This window comes from Phocoena phocoena, chromosome 5, assembly GCF_963924675.1.
Source record: "Phocoena phocoena chromosome 5, mPhoPho1.1, whole genome shotgun sequence".
Taxonomy (NCBI): Eukaryota; Metazoa; Chordata; class Mammalia; order Artiodactyla; family Phocoenidae; genus Phocoena; species Phocoena phocoena.
In genome coordinates, this window is record NC_089223.1 from 68940518 (window position 1) to 68961656 (window position 21139).

Genomic DNA, 21139 nt, shown 5'->3' on the forward strand with positions numbered 1-21139 from the left:
AATTCAAAAGTTATATCACAGGGAGGACCTTCAAGATGGCAGAGGAGTAAGATGTGGAGATCACCTTCCTCCCCACAAATACATCAAAAATACATCTACATGTGGAACAACTCCTACAGAACACCTACTGAATGCTGGCAGAAGACCTCAGACCTCCCAAAAGGCAAGAAACTCCCCACGTACCGGGGTAGGGCAAAAGAAAAAACGAAAAACAGAGACAAAAGAATAGGGATGGAACCTGCACCAGTGGGAGGGAGCTGTGAAGGAGGAAAGGTTTCCACACACTAGGAAGCCCCTTCGCGATCGGAGACTGCGGGTGGCGGAGGTGGGAGCTTCGGAGCCGCGGAGGAGAGCACAGCGACAGGGGTGCAGATGGCAAAGCGCAGAGATTCCCGCACAGAGGATCAGTGCCGACCAGCACTCAACGGCCTGAGAGGCTTGTCTGCTCACCACCAGGGTGGATGGGGGATGGGAGCTGAGGCTCAGGATTCAGAAGTCAGATCCCAGGGAGAGGACTGGGGTTGGATGGGTGAACACAGCCTGAAGGGAGCTAGTGTGCCACAGCTAGTCGGGAGGGAGTCCGGGGAAAAGTCTGGAACTGCCTAAGAGGCAAGAGACCATTGTTTCGGGGTGTGTGAGGAGAGGGGATTCAGAGCACCACCTAAACGAGCTCCAGAGATGGGCGCGAGCCACAGCTATCAGCGCGGGCACCAGAGACGGACATGAAATGTTAAGGCTGCTACTGCAAGCCACCAAGAAGCCTGTGTGCAAGCACAGGTCACTATCCACACCTCCCCTCCTGGAAGCCTGTGCAGCCCGCCATTGCCAGGGTCCCATGATCCAGGGACAATGTCCCCGGGAGAACACATGGCATGCCTCAGGCTGGTGCAACATCACGCTGGCCTCTACCCCGCAGGCTTGCCCTGCATTCTGCACCCATCCATCCCTCCCGGACTGAGTGAACCAGAGTTCCCTAATCAGCCACTCCTTTAACCCCCTCTTGGCTGGGCAAAGAACAGATGCCAGAGGGTGACCTACATGCAGAGGCAGGTCCAAATCCAAAGTTGGACCCCAGGAACTGTGCGAACAAAGAAGAGGAAGGGAAATTTCTCTGTGCAGCCTCAGGAACAGCAGAATAAATCTCCACAATCAACTTGATGTACCCTGCATCTGTGGAATACCTGAATAGACAATGATCATTCCAAAATTGAGGCTGTGGACTTTAGGAGCAACTGTAGACTTGGGGTTTGCTGTATGTGACTGACCAGTTTCTGATTTTCATGTTTATCTTAGTTCAGTTTTTAGTGCTTGTTATCATTGGTAGATTTGTTTATTGGTTTCGTTGCTCACTTCTATTTTTTTATTACTTTAAAAAATTTTTATTTTAATAATTTCTTAAAAATTTTTATTCTCATGACGTTATTTTATTTTATATTATTTTATTTTTCTTTCTTTCTTTTTTTTTTCTCCCTTTTCTTCTGAGCCGTGTGGCTGACAGGGTCTTGGTTCTCCGGCTGGCTGTCAGGCCTGAGCCTCTGGGGTGGGAGAGCCGAGTTCAGGACATTGGATCACCGGAGACCTCCTGGCCCCACGTAATATCAATTGGCAAGAGCTCTCCCAGAGATCTCTGTCTCAACGCTAAGACCCAGCTCCACTCAACAACCAGCAAGCTCCAGTGCTGGACACCCCAGGCCAAACAATTAGCAAGACAGGAACACAACCCCACCCTTTAGCAGAGAGGCTGCCTAAAATCATAATAAGTTCACAGATACCCCAAAACACACCACCGGACACGGTCCTTCCCACCAGAAAGACAAGATCCAGACACACCCACCAGAACACAGGCACCAGTCCCCTCCACCAGGAAGCCTACACAGCTCACTGAACCAACCTTACCCCATGGGGTCAAACACCATAAACAACAGGAACTGTGAACCTGCTGCGTGCGAAAAAGGAGACCACAAACACAGTAAGTTAAGCAAAATGAGAAGACAGAGAAATATGCAACAGATGAAGGAGCAAAGTTAAAACCCACCAGACCAAACAAATGAAGAGGAAATAGGCAGTCTACCTGAAAAAGAATTTAGAGTAATGATAGTAAAGATGATCTAAAATCTTGGAAATAGAATGGAGAAAACAGAAGAAACGTTTACTAAGGACCTAGAAGAACTAAAGAGAAAACAAACAACGATGAACAATGCAATAAATGAAATTAAAAATTCTCTAGAAGGAATCAATAGCAGAATACCTGAGGCAGAAGAACGGATAAGTGACCTAGAAGATATAATAGTGGAAATGACTACCACAGAGCAGAATAAAGAAAAAAGAATGAAAAGAATTGAGGACAGTTTCAGAGACCTCTGGGACAATATTAAATGCACCAACATTTGAATTATACGGTTTCCAGAAGAAGAAGAGAAAAAGAAAGGGTGAGAAAATATTTGAAGAGATGTTAGTCGAAAACATCCTTAACATGGGAAAGGAAACAGTCAATCAAGTCCAGGAAGAGCAGAGAGTTCCAAACAGGGTAAACCCAAAGAGAAACATACCAAGACACATATTAATAAAACTATCAAAAATTAAACACAAAGAAAACATATTAAAAGCAGCAAGGGAAAAGCAACAAATAACATACAAGGGAATCCCCATAAGGTTAACAGCTGATTTTTCAGCAGAAACTCTGCAAGCCAGAAGGGAGTGGCAGGACAAATTTAAAGTAATGAAAAAGAAAAACCTACAACCAAGATTACTCTACCCAGCAAGGATCTCATTCAGATTTGACAGAGAAATTAAAAGCTTTACAGACAAGCAAAAGGTAAGAGAATTCAGCACCACGAAACCAGCATTACAACATATGCTAAAGAAACTTCTCTAGGCATGAAACACAAGAGAGGGAAAAAACCTACAAAAGCAAACCCAAAACAATTAAAATCGTAATAGGAACATACATTTTGATAATTACCTTAAATGTAAATGGATTAAATGCTCCAACCAAAAGACATAGATTGGCTGAATGAATATAAAAACAAGACCTGTATATATGCTGCCTAAAAGAGACCCACTTAAGACCTCGGGACACATACAGCCTGAAAGTGAGGGGAGGGAAAGAGATATTGCATGCAATTGGAAATCAAAAGAAAGCTGGAGTAGCAATTCTCATATCAGATAAAATAGACTTTATAATAAAGACTATTACAAGAGACAATGTAGGACACTAAAAAATGATCAAGGGATCAATCCAAGAAGAAGATATAACAACTGTAAATATTTATGCACCTAACATAGCAGCATCTCAATACATAAGGCAAATGCTAACAAACATAAAGGGGAAATCAACAGTAACACATTCATAGTAGGGGACTTTAACACCCCAATTTCTCCAATGGACAGATCAACCAAAATGAAAATTAATAAGGAAAACACAAGATTTAAATGACACATTAAACAAGATGGACTTAATTCATATTTATAGGACATTCCACCCCGAAACAACAGAATACACTTTCTTCTCAAGTGCTCATGGAACATACTCCAGCAGGATAGACCATATCTTGGGTCACAAATCAAGCCTTGGTAAATTTAAGAAAATTGTAATCATATCAAGTATCTTTTTCAAAACGCAATGTTATGAGGCTAGATATCAATTACGGGAAAAAAACTGCAAAAAATACAAACACATGGAGGCTAAACAATACACTACTAAATAACTAAGAGATCACTGAAGAAATCAAGGAGGAAATCAAAAAATACCTAGAAACAAAGGACAACGAAAACACAACGACCCAAAACCTATGGGATGCAGCAAAAGCAGTTCTAAGAGGGAAGTTTATAGCAATACAATCCTACCTCAAGAAACAAGAAACACCTCAAATAAACAACCTATCCTTATGCCTAAAGCAATTAGACAAAGAACAAAAACCCCTAAAGTTAGCAGAAGGAAAGAAACCATAAGGATCAGATCAGAAATAAGTGAAAAAAAAATGAAGGAAACAATAGTAAAGTTCAATAAAACTAAAAGCTGGTTCTTAGAGAAGATAAACAAAATTAATATACCATTAGCCAGGCTCATCAGAAAAAAATAATAAAGGGAGAAGACTCAAATCAACAGAATTAGAAATGAAAAAGGAGAAGCAACAAGTGACACTGCAAAAATGCAAAGGATCATGAGAGATGACTACAAGCAGCTATATGTCAATAAAATGGACAACCTAGAAGAAATGGACAAATTCTTAGAAAAGCACAACCTTCTGAGACTGAACCAGGAAGAAATAGAAAATGTAAACAGACCAATCACAAGCACTGAAATTGAGACTGTGATTAAAAATCTTCTAACAAACAAAAGCCCAGGACCAGATGGCTTCACAGGCAAATTCTAACAAACACTGAGAGAAGAGCTAATACCTATCATTCTCAAACTCTTCCAAAATATAGCAGAGGGAGGAACACTCCCAAACTCATTCTAGGAGGCCACCATCACCCTGATACCAACACCAGACAAAGATGTCACAAAAAAAGAAAACTACAGGCCAATACACTGATGAACATAGATGCAAAAATCCTCAACAGAATACTAGCAAACATAATCCAACAGCACATTAAAAGGATCATTCACCATCATCAAGTGGTGTTTATCCCAGGATTCAAGAATTCTTCAATATACGCAAATCAATCAATGTGATACACCATATTAACAAACTGAAGGATAAAAAACATATGATAATCTCAATAGATGCAGAAAAGGCTTGAGACAAAATTCAACACCCATTTATGAAAAAAACCCTCCAGAAAGTAGGCATAGTGAGAACTTAGTCAACATAATAAAGGCCATGTAAGACAAACCCATAGCCAACATCGTTCTCAATGATGAGATTGAGTTGATAAAAAACTGAAACCATTTCCACTAAGATCAGGAGCAAGACAAGGTTTCCCACTCTCACCACTATTATTCAACATAGTTTGGAAGTTTTAGCCACAGCAATCAGAATAAAAAAAAATAAAAGGAATCCAAATCAGAAAAGAAGAAGTAAACTGTCACTGTTTGCAGATGACATGATACTATGCATAAAGAATCCTATAGATGCTACCAGAAAACTACAAGAGCTAATCAATGAATTTGGTAAAGTAACAGGATACAAAATTAATGCACAGAACTCTCTTGCATTCCTATACACTAATGATGAAAAATCTGAAAGAGAAATTAAGGAAACACTCCCATTTAGCATTGCAATGAAAAGAATAAAATACCTAGGAATAAACCTACCTAAGGAGACAAAAGGCCGGTATGCAGAAAACTATAAGACACTGATGAAAGAATTTAAAGATGATACAGACAGATGGAGAGATATACCATGTTCTTGGATTGGAAGAATCAACATTGTGAAAATGATTATACTACCCAAAGCAATCTACAGATTCAATGAAATCCCTATCAAACTACCAAGGGCATTTTTCACAGAAGTAGAACAAAAAATTTCACAATTTGTATGGAAACACAAAACCCCCAAATATCTAAAGCAATCTTGAGAAAGAAAAACGGAGTTGGATGAATCACACTCCATGACGTCAGACTATACTACAAAGCTACAGTAATCAACACTGTATGGTACTGGCAGAAAAACAGAAATATAGACCAATGGAAGAGGAAAGAAAGCCCAGAGATAAACCCACACACATATGGCCACCTTATCTTTGATAAAGGAGGCAAGAATATACAATGGAGAAAAGACAGCCTCTTCAATAAGTGGTGTAAAAGAATGAAATTAGAACACTCCCTAACACCATACACAAAAATAAACTTAAAATGGATTAAAGACCTAAATGTAAGTTCAGACACTATAAAACTCTTAGAGGAAAACATAAATGACATAAATCACAGCAAATTCTTTTTGACCCACCTCCTAGAGAAATGAAAATGAAAACATAAATAAACTTAAAAGCTTTGGCACAACAAAGGAAACCATAAACAAGATGAAAAGGCAGCCCTCAGAATGGGAGAAAATATTTGCAAGTGAAGCAAGTGACAATGGATTAATCTCCAAAATATACAAGCAGCTCATGCAGCTCAATATCAAAAAAACAAACAACCCAATCCAAAAATGGGCAGAAGACCTAAATAAACATTTCTCCAAAGAAGATATATAGATTGCCAACAAACACATGAAAGGATGCTCAACATCACTAATCAGTAGAGAAATGCAAATCAAAACTACAATGAGGTATCACCTCACACCAGTCAGAATGGCCATCATCAAAGCATCTACAAAGAATAAATGCTGGAGAGGGTGTGGAGAAAAGGGAACCTTCTTGCACTGTTGTTGGGAATGTAAATTGATACAGCCACTGTGGAGAACAGTATGGGGGTTCCTTAAAAAGCTAAAAATAGAGCTACCATACAACCCAGCAGTCCCACTACTGGGTATATATCTTGAGAAAACCATAATTCTAAAAGAGTCATGTACCACAATGTTCACTGCAGTTCTATTTACAATAGCCAGGACATGGAAGCAACCTAAGTGTCAGTCGACAGCTGAATGGATAAAGAAGATGTGGCACATATATACAATGGAATATTACTCAGCCATAAAAAGAAACGAAGTTGAGTTATTTGTAGTGAGGTGGTTGGACCTTGAGTGTGTCATACAGAGTGAAGTAAGTCAGAAAGAGAAAAACAAATACCGTATGCTAACACATTTATATGGAATCTACAAAAAAAAAGGGTTCTGAAGAACCTAGGGGCAGGATAGGAATAACGACGCAGACGTAGAGAATGGACTTGAACACATGGGGAGGGGGAAGGGTAAGCTGGGACGAAGTGAGAGAGTGGCATGTACATATATACACTACCAAATGTAGAATAGATAGCTAGTGGGAAGCTTCTGCCTAGCACAGGGAGATCAGCTCGTTGCTTTGTGACCACCTAGAGGGTGGGACAGGATGAGTGGGAGGGAGACGCAAGAGGGAGGGGATATGGGGCTATACGTATGCATATAGCTGATTCATTTTTTTATATCCAGATAACTAATGCAACAACGTTAAGCAATTATACTCCAGTAAGATGTTTAAAAAAAAAGTTTTACCACAGATAAATTCTTTTCACTTGCATTTTGTTTTCGGATATTGGACACACATTAATTCTAGACTGTTGGCCCTTAACCACAGTTTTAGCTTGGCATTGATGCCATATAAAAGGATTTTAGGGCACTTATGAATACTCTAAAATAATAGGAAAATTTCATCAGCTTCTCAAAGGGATCACAAAGATTAACAAAGGTTAAAGAACCACCACTCTACACATCCTACAATAACATGTTACAATTCAAATATTTCTTTGGTAAAACTGGTAGCTGATTTGAATTGTAGCCTAAAAGTTTTAATCAACCCTTAACTACCTGAGTGTTAGTAACAGACCTCTATAAGGGTATAATACCTCTTTTACACTTGATTCTTTAAAAAAAATTAATGAAACAAAACACTCTGTCGTGCAAAACATTGTTGATAGAAATTAAAGGTAACATAAACATATAAAGATATATTCATGGTTAGAAAACCTGATAGTTTTAAATTGTCAATCCCTCCCAAACTGATCTATAGATTCAATACACTTAATTATAAGCCCAGCAGACTTTTCTGGGTAGAAATCAACAAGTTGATCCTAAAAGTTATAGGGAGATGCAAAGAACCTAGAATTTCCAAAGCAATTTTTAAACAGTCAGTATAAAGTTGAAGAACTTACATTATGTGACTTCATAACTTAACAAATAGCTATGCTAATTAAATAGTGTGATACTGTCTAAGGACAGACCAAAAGAACAGTGGAACAAAATAAAGCCTAGAAATAGACCCCCAATTATTCAGTCAAAGGTACCAACACTATCTGAAGGGAAAAGCAAAGTCTTTTCAATAAACAGTACTAGAATAACTGTAAAGCCATATGGAAAAAAATGAACCTCAATCTCTACCTCATAAGAAACACAAAAATTAATGTGGATCACATACATGAAAATAAAAATGAAAACATAAGAGATTTAAGGGAATAAAATCACTTTGCATCTTCTAAAAGTCACCACAAAATATTTTCCTATTTCTTCAAAATGTTGTTTCTCAATTCCATTTCATAATTAAGTAGCTATAGAGAATACCTAGAACACATTGTAATTGAGTCTGGGTGGACCGAAGATAATCAAACAATTGGCTAAAAAAAATTAACTTCTAGAATAAGCTGGATGTGAAATCTGTCTAACAAAAACACATATTCTTATTACTATGTTTATTATTTGAGGATCACGGCAAAAAAAATTCACTTTCCTTTGATGGACAAAGTTGTCTAGATTTAGCTCGAATTGTTCTAAAGAGATTTTCTGAACTTTATTATAATTTTATTATAAAGATTAAAGAGTCTATATATTCACCTACTTGCCTTTCTCCCCCTCTGTCCATTTCCAAGAGTAAAAATTAAACAACAACGTGAACAACAACAGGAAAAAAAAAACCACAAAGCTGTTTACCGGAGTCCGTAGAGAACTGTTCCATCAGGATGCAGTCGGATCATTCGATTTTTCACTGTAACCCCATGCACAAATGATTTCTTGTCATTCAGAAAGTAGGTGTCTGGTACCCAGAGTTGGTCAGCTACCCTGTTGTCTAGCGTGAGGTTTAGTGGGATTCCAGAATAAGAAAGCCTTTTGTCTTTCCAAGACTGCTGGAAATACATGGTGAGTGTATAATCCTGCAAAAAAAAAGGAAACCGAACAAAGAATTTTACCATCATCACCACCACCATCATCATCATCATCATCATCATCACCATCTAAAAAGAATGTGATAGCATGTGGTACTGTGGATACCTAGAGACTCACCATTCTGTGGTCACAAAGCACTGAGCTGATCTCCCTGTGCTAGGTTGACTCACCAACCTCCCCTACAAGGTTATATTTGAATATATTGAAATTTGCACCTCCAAGTATAGGGCAACCAATAGGTTAGAAGTACTAGTGCAATAATTGAATGCATGCAGAAGCATTTGCACCAATATAGAGTAAATCCATTTAATTGAATTTTAAGGTTTGATGTTAAGGTAATGATATCATGGGGAAGGCTGTAAAGGGAAGTTGTACCTGTAGATTCATGTTCACAAAAATCTACCTCTGGATATTGTATTTATAGTACTGCTTGATTCAGGAATTGGTTTGAGTTCAGAGATGAGTTTATACTCGAGTTTGTTTCCCCATCTCCTGTAAAAGGTTACACTAAGGACATACCTTTGCACTTTTCTTTCTGCCCAGGTTTCCCCTAGCAGTGAGAGACAGGAAGATTTGGGCTCAATAAATGTGTCAAGCTCACAGGAGAGGAATGGTGAAGATTATCTTAGAGCTTTAGTTGTATGTTTTTAAAGAACTCTATTAATACAAAGTATAATTGTCCATTAAAAGAATAAGAGGTAGCAGTAAAATCATAAAGACTTAAGATGCAGTCCCAATATTACAAAAACAGAAGGTTCACTTTTTCTTTTAAAGGATATTTATCTGTCAACAGCTTTAGCTGGATGCTTTAGCAACAATTAAGAAAACACGTCATAATTCCTTCACAACTCTGTGTACTGCCATTGTTATATATACCACTGTTTGGGAAGCACTGGCTCTGATCATGTCTTACATCTGGGCAAATTGCCCTTCATCTAGATACCTATATGGATATTTATGAATTTCTGAAATATCTTAAATGATAAGACAATATTCGTTCTGGATAATGAGTTCCAATGTCCTTTAACCACTATATTCAAGAATGCTTACACTGTTTACTCAGAAATAATCTTGCAATAATTCAAAGCCATTCTTTCTTGTTCAATGACAAGGACATTTGCTCTTCGCTACTAATCATACAATATCCTTTTTATAGGTGTGAAACCTCCTTCCACCTTACCTTCATTTAACAGAAAAAGAGAACCCACAGGGTTATACACAATTCTCTTCTCAACTGCTAACATCCGCATTTGCATCCTCTTCAAGCTCTTTACATCAATACCTTTTTGGAGGACAATGAATTGAACAGATTCTGGGCCTTAGATTCTAAAACACCTCCATTCCAAAACCTACCACATGTAGAGCTATGTAACCATGAGCAACTAACTTAACCCCTTATATGTCAGATGTCTCATTTCTAAAATAAAAATAGCATTTTACTAGCTTATTGAAAGCATCACTTGGGAGAATCATGGTGCAAGTACTTTAGAAACTAACATGCTAAACAAATATATTATCTTCAAAAATTGTTTGTTGCTATGTAAAGATTAATATCATACTTCCAAATTATTTGGAGTGCACATATTCGTTTTCATAAGCATTTCCACTTTTAAAGAGATGTTTATAAAAGAACCTGCAGGAAGAAGGACCCTGGTAACCATGAAAGTAAGCAATTGTCTGTCTTGTAAGTCTTGTTGTTGGGGTCTTGTTTGTAATTCAGACAATGTAAGAAAATGAATGACTAGCTCAGCACAGTCAGCATGGGTTACATGTTTCACTACTCACGTTGAATACACATCAGCCTCCAACTCTCGTGAGCGCTACAGAGGATTTCCTCACAATGAGACCATGAGGCAAAATCCTCACTCCACATTCTCCTCAACAAAGAAAGTTTTAATGTGTGATGAGTAAAAACTTATAAAATACAAATAAGAGTCTTGGAGGAAGATGGCGGAAGAGTAAGACGCGGAGATCACCTTCCTCCACAAGATACATCAGAAATACGTCTACACGTGGAACAGCTCCTACAGAACACCTACTGAACACTGGCAGAAGACCTCAGACCGCCCAAAAGGCAAGAAACCCCCCCACGTACCTGGGTGGGGCAAAAGAAAAAAGAATAAACACAGACAAAAGAATAGGGATGGGACCTGCACCAGTGGGAGGAAGCCGTGAAGGAGGAAAGGTTTCCAAACACTAGGAAGCCCCTTCGCGGGCGGAGACTGCGAGTGGCTGAGGGGGGTAGCTTCAAGGCCACAAAGGAGAGCACAGCAACACGGGTGAGGAAGACAAAGCGGAGAGATTCCCGCACAGAGGAACAGTGCCGACCGGCACTCACCAGCATGAGAGGCTTGTCTGCTCACCCGCCGGGGCGGGCGGGGCTGGGAGCTGAGGCTCCGGCTTCGGTCGGAACACAGGGAGAGGACTGAGGTTGCCAGCGTGAACACAGCCTGAAGGGGTTAGTGCACCACGGCTAGCCGGGAGGGAGTCCGGGGAAAAGTCTGGACCTGCCGAAGAGGCAAGAGACTTTTTCTTCCCTCTTTGTTTCCTGGTGCGCCAAGAGAGGGGATTAAGAGCGCTGCTTAAAGGAGCTCCAGAGACGGGCGCGAGCCACAGCTAAAAGCGCGGACCCCAGAGACGGGCATGAGACGCTAAGGCTGCTGCTGCCGCCACCAAGAAGCCTGTGTGCGAGCACAGGTTACTCTCCACACCTCCTTTCCGGGGAGACTGTGCAGCCCGCCACTGCCAGGTTCCCGGGATCCAGGGACAACTTCCCCAGGAGAACGCACGGCGCGCCTCAGGCTGGTGCAACGTCATGCCGGCCTCTGCCGCCGCAGGCCCGCCCCGCACGCTGTGCCCCTCCCTCCCCCCCCCCCCCCCACCCCGGCCTGAGTGAGCCAGAGCCCGCGAATCAGCGGCTCCTTTACGCCTCCTGTCTGAGCGAAGAACAGACGCCTTCCGGCGACCTATACGCAGAGGCGGGGCTAAACTGAAAGCGGAACCCTGGGAGCTGTGAGAACAAAGAAGACAAAGGGAAATCTCTCCCAGCAGCCTCAGAAGCAGCGGATTAAAGCTCCACAATCAACTTGATGTACCCTGCATCTGTGGAATACATGAATAGACAACCAATCATCCCAAATTAAGGAGGTGGACTCTGAGAGCAAGATTTATGATTTTTTCCCCCGTTTCCTCTTTTTGTGAGTGTCTAATGTGTATGCTTCTGTGTGAGATTTTGTCTGTATAGCTTTGCTTCCACCATTTGTCCTAGGGTTCTATCCGTCCGTGTTTTTTTGTTTGTTTTTTTACTTTTTAAAAACATTTTTAATAATTATATTTTATTTTAATAACTTTATTTTATTTGACCTTTATTTTATTTTCTTTTATCCTCTTTCTTTCTTTCCTTCTATTTTTTCCTCCCTTTTATTCTGAGCCGTGTGGCTGAAAGGCTCTTGGTGCTACAGCCAGGAGTCACTGCTGTGCCTCTGAGGTGGGAGAGCCAGCTTCAGGACACTGGTCCACAAGGGACCTCACAGCTCTACGTAATATCAAACGGCGAAAAACTCCCAGAGATCTCAATCTCAACACCAACACCCAGCTTCACTCAACAACCAGCAAGCTACAGTGCTGGACACCCTATGCCAAACAACTAGCAACACAGGAACACAACCCCACCCATTAGCAGAGAGGCTGCCTAAAATCATAATAAGTCCACAGACACCCCAAAACACACCACCAGACGTGGACCTGCCCACCAGAAAGACAAGATCCAGCCTCATCCACCAGAACACAGGCACTAGTCCCCTCCACCAGGAAGCCTACACAACCCACTGAACAAACTTTAGCCACTGGGGACAGACACCAAAAACAACGGGAACTACGAACCTGCAGCCTGCAAAAAGGAGATCCCAAACACAGTAAGATAAGCAAAATGAGAAGACAGAAAAACACACAGCAGATGAAGGAGCAAGATAAAAACCCACCAGACCTAACAAATGAAAAGGAAATAGGCAGTCTACTTGAAAAAGAATTCAGAATAATGATAGTAAAGATGATCCAAAATCTTGGAAACAGAATAGAGAAAATGCAAGAAACATTTAACAAGCACCTAGAAGAACTAAAGATGAAACAAGCAATGATGAACAACACAATAAATGAAATTAAAAATACTCTAGAAGGGATCAATAGCAGAATAACTGAGGCAGAAGAACGGATAAGTGACCTGGAAGATAAAGTAGTGGAAGTAACTACTGCAGAGCAGAATAAAGAAAAAAGAATGAAAAGAACTGGGGACAGTCTCACAGACCTCTGGGACAACATTAAACGCACCAACATTCGAATTATAGGGGTTCCAGAAGAAGAAGAGAAAAAGAAAGGGACTGAGAAAATATTTGAAGAGATTATAGTTGAAAACTTCCCTAATATGGGAAAGGAAATAGTTAATCAAGTCCAGGAAGCACAGAGAGTCCCATACAGAATAAATCCAAGGAGAAACATGCCAAGACACATATTAATCAAAGTGTCAAAAATTAAATACAAAGAAAACATATTAAAAGCAGCAAGGGAAAAACAACAAGTAACACACAAGGGAATCCCCATAAGGTTAACAGCTGATCTTTCAGCAGAAACTCTACAAGCCAGAAGGGACTGGCAGGATATATTTAAAGTGATGAAGGACAAAAACCTACAACCAAGATTACACAGCAAGGATCTCATTCAGATTTGATGGAGAAATTAAAACCTTTAGAGAAAAGCAAAAGCTGAGAGAGTTCAGCACCACCAAACCAGCTTTACAACAAATGCTAAAGGATCTTCTCTAGGCAAGAAACTAATAACAAACCCAAAACAATTAAGAAAAGGGGAATAGGAACATACATATCGATAATTACCTTAAATGTAAATGGATTAAATGCTCCCACCAAAAGACACAGACTGGGTGAATGGATACAAAAACAAGACCCATGTATATGCTGTCTACAAGAGACCCACTTCAGACCTAGAGACACATACAGACTGAAAGTGAGGGGATGGAAAAAGATATTCCATGCAAATGGAAACCAAAAGAAAGCTGGAGTAGCAATTCTCATCAGACAAAATAGATAACTTCTTGGTAACTTACCCTGTTTGCAATAAGGTAACTTACCCTGTTTGCAAATAGGTAACTTACCCTGTTTGCAATAAGAAGTCATTCAGTGGAAATTCATGGATACTAGTATTTTACATTGGGAAGTGGGTGATGTGGAATAAGTATCTTTCAGGACTTTTCTTCTTATTCATTGCTATCTTAATCTGGGACCTGATTCTATGATAAATGGTAATATGGACCCATGAGTTTGATAACCTTAAAAAAACTTTTTGAAGCTAATGATAATTGTGATGATAATGATGCAAAATATGGAAAGACCTGAAACAGGGCAATATATCCTTACTATGTATATTTTACCACATGCATGACAATAATTTCCTTCTAGAAAGTGCTCTGTGCTCTGTGGTTTTCACAACCTTGTGAGATAGGCAAATTCTCCCTGAGAGAATTTATGATCTATACCTCTGGGAAACTACTTACTGAATTTTAAATAAATTATTTTTTCTATCTGCACCTTAAATATTAATAGTCACATCTGCATATGATAAAGCCTACGGTATCGTTTTGGTGTATTCTATTCTTAGATGGAAAAGAAAGGCTTAAAATTACTGTATTTTGCTCTCTGTTACAACAGGTTTTTTATTAATCCTTCATTAGTCTAAAGTACAAGCACTCCAGGGAGGATGGAAAGTTTTTGGAAAGAAATAAAAGGTATTAATACTTTGGCCAAGAATGCTGAAATCATTTTTGTTCAAGGTGTGTTTTAAGTGTTCAACCAGCTTTCTCAAGCGTGCAGTCTACTCCTTGAGAGAAAGTGTGACGTATTTAGAAACTATGGGCCATAGGGGACTCGACACTGAGGCAAATTAATGGGATTAACTGGTATGAGATTGCTAATGAAATTCGTCAGGCTAACTCAGGCATGAGAGAATTTGATTCATTGAGGAAAATCAGGTTAGACGATACCAAATTAGTAGGGCACAATTAAACTCCAAAACCCATACTTTTTAAATCTAAAAATGTTTAAAAAAAATAAAAATATTTCTAATAAATCAAAGCAATTCTTTGGAGAATAAAGGAAACATTATTTTTATTTATTTACTTATTTTTATTGAAGTATAGTTGATATACAATATTATATTAGTTTCAGGTGTACAACATAGTGATTCAAAATTTTTGTAGATTATACTCCATTTAAGGTTATTACAAAATATTGGCTATATTCCCTATGTTGTACAGTATATCCTTGTAACTTATTTATTTTATACATAGTAGTTTGTACCTCTTAATCCCATACCCCTAACTTTCCCCTCCCCCTTTCTCCCTCCCAGCTTGTAATCACTAGTTTATTCTTTATATCTGTGAGTCTGTTTCTGTTTTGTTATATTCATTCATTTGTTTTACTTTTTAGATTACACATATAAGTGATAGCATACACTTAGCATTCCAAGATATGGAATCAACTTAAATGTCCATCAACAGATGAATGGATAAAGATGTGGGGTGTGTGTGTGTGTGTGTGTGTGTGTGTGTGTGTGTGTGTGTGTGTATATGCAATGGAATATTACTCAGCCATAAAAAGAATGGAATTTTGCCATTTGTAACATGGATGGAACTGGAGGGTACTATGCTTAGTGAAATAAGTCAGATAGAGAAAGGTAACATTCTTTTCAGATCAGTAGTTTTAAAATCTGGGTGATTTTTGTCTCCCAGAGGACATTTAGCAATGTCTGGAGACAGTTTTGGTTGTTACAACTGGGAGTACCATGTGTGCAACTAACATCACAGAGAAGAACAAACCTGACTCCATATTGGACCTATTCTTTTAGTTTTAACCTTTGTGCTCTATTGCCTGTCTTAGCATGCTAGCTCTGCACCTTTGTAAAAGAAGGTTTCCTATAGCCTGGAATATACATAATAGCCCTTTCTTCATGTTCTGCCTCCCAGGCTTGACCTTTAAAGGCTTAACACTTTTCCTTTCATATAGACGTAAAAAGTTGGATTGTAACTCGAGTAAGATGGTTCTTTGAGACACTAGTCCGCCATCTTCTCAGTTTTCTGTCTTTCTAAACGAAGTAGCTACTCCTTGCCCCAACACCTCATCTCTCAATTTACTGGCCTGTTGTGTGGTGGGCAGTAAGAGCTTGGACTTGGTAACACTAGCATCTGTGGGTAAAGGCCAGGGATGCTCCCCAACCTAATATACTGAACAGTGCATCCCCTACAACAAAGAATTATCTGGCTCCAAATGTCAGTAATGTCAAGGCTATGAAACCCTGCTTTAAATGAAAATATCTTCCTTTTTACTATCAGTCAAATATTTCAAAATCCTTTATCATCAACAACATGTCTACTTGAACTTTTATATATTCCTCAAAACTTTGTGTAAGGGACGCTAGCATTAGATGGTTTACAATTTGCCACTTCAACGTAATAAATCATTTGATAAAAATCCATTAATTATCTAGCATCAGAGGAGGGAGAAAGAGTTATATGGTTTAGGTATGCATTTTATCAGAATGAGCTCTAAGAAGACTTCATAGTGGGCTGGAAAAGTGAAGTCTCTTATTAGCTGCCTCCATAGTCAGTACACATCTCAAACTAACTTGATAGTGAAGAGACAAAATATTGCTTTAACATCTAGTAACATTGCATCTGCTCAGAAGGATCATGTGAGCAATCCCTCCTTTTCAAACTGTTCCCAAGAAAAGGGAGAACTTTCATATATATATATGAAAGAACCAAGGCCCCTGCACACATTTGCATTTTATCTTTCACTGATTTGATTGTACATTATACATCATAAGGAGTCCCAAGCACAAATCCCTGTTCCTTATAAAACATTTATGCCAGTTCATTGAACTCTGAGATCCACTCTTTCCAAAGCTAAGGCTGCTTTCCCCAAAGGCTGATATAGTAGAGCTGTGCATCACTTCCACAGAACCTTCTGTGATGGAAACTGCCATGCCTACAGTCACTGCTGATTGAGCATGACCACGTTCTATATCACACGATTCTGCCCTCCTCACACCTTGGGAATGAAGAGTAGATGTCTAAGTTAAGACCAGCTGGTCCATAGGCAGGTGATAAAACTGTGCCTGGCTCAAAAAGATGAGATGGACCAAACAAAGTCCTGTCCCTGAAATTTGCTATTGGATAAAGGATCTGATACAGGAGCTGTGGGACCAAGTGCAAAGGTCATGACATAGAACTAGTGCTGCACTGCTATTATGAATTTATAAGAGAGGAGAGACTATGAATAAAAAGAGGAAGCCAGCTTGCAAAAGAAGAAACAAATGGAGAAAGATGCAGAAAATAGCCATAAGAGAAACAGCATCATTAGAGAATGAGTGACCAAGTTCATAAAGACTTTCTGCTTCCTATTTCTAGTTCTCCTGAGGTCTGGACATGTTTAATACTTCAACCTCTAATGAACCCTCTTTGTATTATTACAACAAACTTCACTTTCCTTGTGCTAATTTGATTCCATCTTTATTTCCTTCGACCAAAAAAACCCCATAATAATTATGCTGATTGATGTCCATACCAGAATCTCATTAAGCAATAATTATACATATTAAGAAACCCAGAAAACCTCAATCATCTGGCCCATCTCCCTAACTTCAAAAAGGGAGGTATTATGAAAATCTGAGACTCGGAGATGTTAAATGACTGGAAAAAAGTGGAGGGAGATATATTTGATCTTGTTTATTAACCAAGAGAGCAAGGAGAGAGAAGGAAAACATATTTACTTCTATGGAGAAAATTCCCTGTCAAACACAACGACAATTATCAAGAAAAGTAACGTGGAAACTAATGTATATGCTGGCAATTGGTAGTATTTCTTATAAGGATAGGAAAACAAAACAAACAAATCTCACACAACTTGCATCTCATGAAAACAAACTTTAGCGAAAAATTGCCTGATGAATATACCAATTTAGGTTGTAATTAAAATGAACCACACCACACCTGTTTCTAATGCAACCTCTTGTTTAAATGAATGCTTTGTGTATCAGTGTCACCATTAAGTATATTCTGCATCAGAAACGCATCACTGCATCTCCAGATTTTCTGTTAATTTTTAATCTATCACCTAATATCATGCTATTAATATATATTTGTTGTGCTTACTCCCTAGCCACGTTTTGTTACAATATCTTTAAACTACATGCATTCTCATTTTGCCAAAGCCCATGTTCTTATTTTTATTGATTTTTTTTCACTAACTGTAGCCTGTACTATGCCTCAGAGAACATAATCTTCTTTTACATTTGTCTCATCCTAAATAGCCCCATTTGGTTTATCCATCTGTGTAGTCAGACTTTTTGTCAGTCTGTGTTTTGTTCTGAACTATTCTGGAATGAATCAATCTTGTGGATGAACAAAAACATTGAGAGTTATGGGCTTATACCAATGAGAGTCATCTATGGAAATCGCGTGGGCTCATATGACACTGACATGACAACTGGAGTACAAACTTGTGTTCTGATGCAATGAACTTCAGGAGAGTCTCAATATATAAAACTGAAACTATACAATATAAAAATTTCAGCATTTGTGATCTGATATCTACTTTAGAAGCTGTAAAGATTTATTTTCTTTAAAAATAGGAAAATACTTTTTTCTATACAATGAATCCAATTTCTTGAAAAGGATATGATAAAATTTGTGTTTCATACTGTGACAGTTTAAATGTCTTATAATCTAGAACCTAAATAATCAGAAGTGCAAATAATTAAAGTTGTTTCCATGGTAAGATATATTGAAATGTTGGGCCTGAAGCAGGGAAAATTTTCTAGAAACTTCTAGGTCAAAAGATCTTAGGTTATTAGAATGACTAATTCACTCTGTCAACATTTCATGATTGTTGACTAGATTGAAAAAATTGCATTTTGCCAGAGGCTGAGGAGAGAACGTTGGGTAATACATCTTCCCTGCCTGCCTCCTAGGAGCCCCAAGGCTAGGAGATGAAACTGAGCATTGTTCATTTCCAAGCTGTCCCCCTGGCCTCCATAGGCTTCTCAGTCCTTCCATTACCTTTGTAACCAGCTCCCTGTGTGAAATTTCCCCCACCTCAAATACTCAGAGAACTCAGAGTGACTCCACTTTTCTTCATTGGTGGCTGCCTACTGCAAGAGACAAGATTATTGAGTAGGAGGTTAGCAGCTTAACAAGCTCTGGCATTCACCTAGAGTATAGAGAATGTAGAGTTAACACAGCACTAAAGGGGAGGTAGAGGAGAGAAAACAGAAATAGTTAAGGCAGAATTTGGGGTGACCTTTAGATCTGGGAGGATAGAGAGAAGGGGTCATCAAGGATGACTACAGGGTTTCTGACCCAAGTGAGTAGATGGATAACAATAGTAAGAATTGAAGATTTGGGACTGAAAATGACTCATTTATTTCGGGCTACTTTGAGTTGTGGGTGTCAGTGGCACTTGCAGATAGAGGTGCCAAGTAAGTAGTTATGTGCCAGAATATAGGAAGGCAGGGCTTACGGAGAAACAAAGCTAAGTGAGTCATGAGGGATATATGCAGCCGTGGGAATGGAGTAGCTCACCATGGAGACAGTAGACGGTGAGAAGAGGAGAGCACCCCTGGGGAAATTTGATTCTGGGATTAGTCACTCTTTTGAGTTCTCAGAACTCTCCTCTTCTACTTTGATTGTAGTACTTATTTTGTAATTATTTCTCAGCCCCACTAGACTTGGAGCTTCCCAAGGGCAAACGTTTATATTTTTAGGCCCTAGCTTAGTGCACCAGTGATAGCAAGTGCTCAAATATGTTAACTGAATGTGAAATAAGTAGTGCTGTGTGTTTGGGGCACCTGATATCAGCACTAAGTATGTTAGTGCCAACTCATCTTAAACTTTGAAATATTGGTTATCCTTAGGTAACATACATGGGAACTCTCAGTTAGCTAAAATAATTAATAATCCAGAATTTCCATTCTCTAACAACTCACGATTAATGAGATCATAATTCCCACGAATATAGGAAATTGATAAATTTCTGGGAGATGATAAAAGCATATGGCGTTTAAAAAAACTTAGTCGTTAGGAATGAATTAATAGTGACTTTCTACAAAGTATTAATAGATATATTTTGAATTATATCAAATGAAATTTCATTGATAGTTCTAGTAATAACTTGTCATTTTGGAAGTATTAGCCTATTTATACTAAAGCTTTAAAAATAGATCTCTATGTAGAGAAACTTTCAAGCTCATTTACAAGTGAGTCAATATTCAAAATTTTCAATAAAATATTAGATTGATGATTAATTTATCAGGAGAATGATTCATAAACTACTGACATTTAAAACCACATAATTAATTATCTATGACACACTAAAGTTTTTTCAAAGTTCCTTAGTTCCAGAGGATCATAGAAAATTAGTTTCCATTTTCCCCAATATCTAAGTAAGAACAGAAATAAAATCAATTTCATGGAGGATCTAATGCAGAATGTGGTGGTTTTGGCTGACTATCCTGAGTTGGAGTATGAATGACCAGAATGAAAACCAACATGTGGTATTTATGCATGGCAACTTGCAAAGTCCAAGCTATAGACTGAGCTAAACTGGGAAAGGATATGAGAATCAGAATTAAACCAAGATTCTATCAAAACACACACTACTTAGAAGAGATGAAAAAAAAAATCTGTGATCATTTTCTAGTGCAGGAAGGCAGTATTCTCTTGTGATTTATGATCTTGTAATGTGTACAGAGCTTAAAAGGGAGCAGTCAATAGCAAAAATTCTAGGTCTGGTATTGTATTCTTGGAGGAGAATGAGATCTTAGGAACTCTTAACTAAAATTAATAGGGTGAAAAAATAAAATAAAATAAAATAAATAGGGTGGAATAAGAGGGATTGTTAAGGGCTACAGGAATATCTCTCTCCAGAATCAAGCACTTTCTGATATCTCTTAGAGCTTCAACTTGCCTTCCCAGGAAGATATCCTTAGGACACTTTCAAAACGCTTATTCTCAAACTTCCTAACAGGAAGATGGATTTCCTTCAAATTATCATCCTAAAGAGACAGTAGGTAATGATCTCTGGGGAGTCCCTGGGGAACTCTCAAAATAGAATAGGCAGCAAATTATAATGCCCAAATATCAAATTTATTACATTCACTCTCTTGTTCCATCCTCTCTTTTCTGTACCGTCTTGTGTTTTGTTTTTGTTTGTTTGTTTTAATTTTCCATTCAGAGATAATCACCATCAACATTTGGTATCTAATTTTTTTCTATCTACTTTAAAAGAAATAAAATCATTCTATATATACTACTTTTTATCATAAGCATTGTTACTTTT

General features: G+C 38.6%; 1 protein-coding gene across 3 annotated transcripts in view; it reads right to left on the reverse strand.

Moving 5' to 3' along the window:
- Positions 1 to 21139, reverse strand: part of GABRB1 (gamma-aminobutyric acid type A receptor subunit beta1) — a 404556-nt gene that overhangs the window by 256077 nt on the left and 127340 nt on the right. For all 3 annotated transcript variants that reach the window (XM_065877179.1, XM_065877180.1, XM_065877178.1), the window contains exon 4: positions 8505 to 8725. In XM_065877179.1, coding sequence (XP_065733251.1) covers positions 8505 to 8725 — 221 coding nt within the window. The remainder of the gene's footprint in view (positions 1 to 8504; positions 8726 to 21139) is intronic.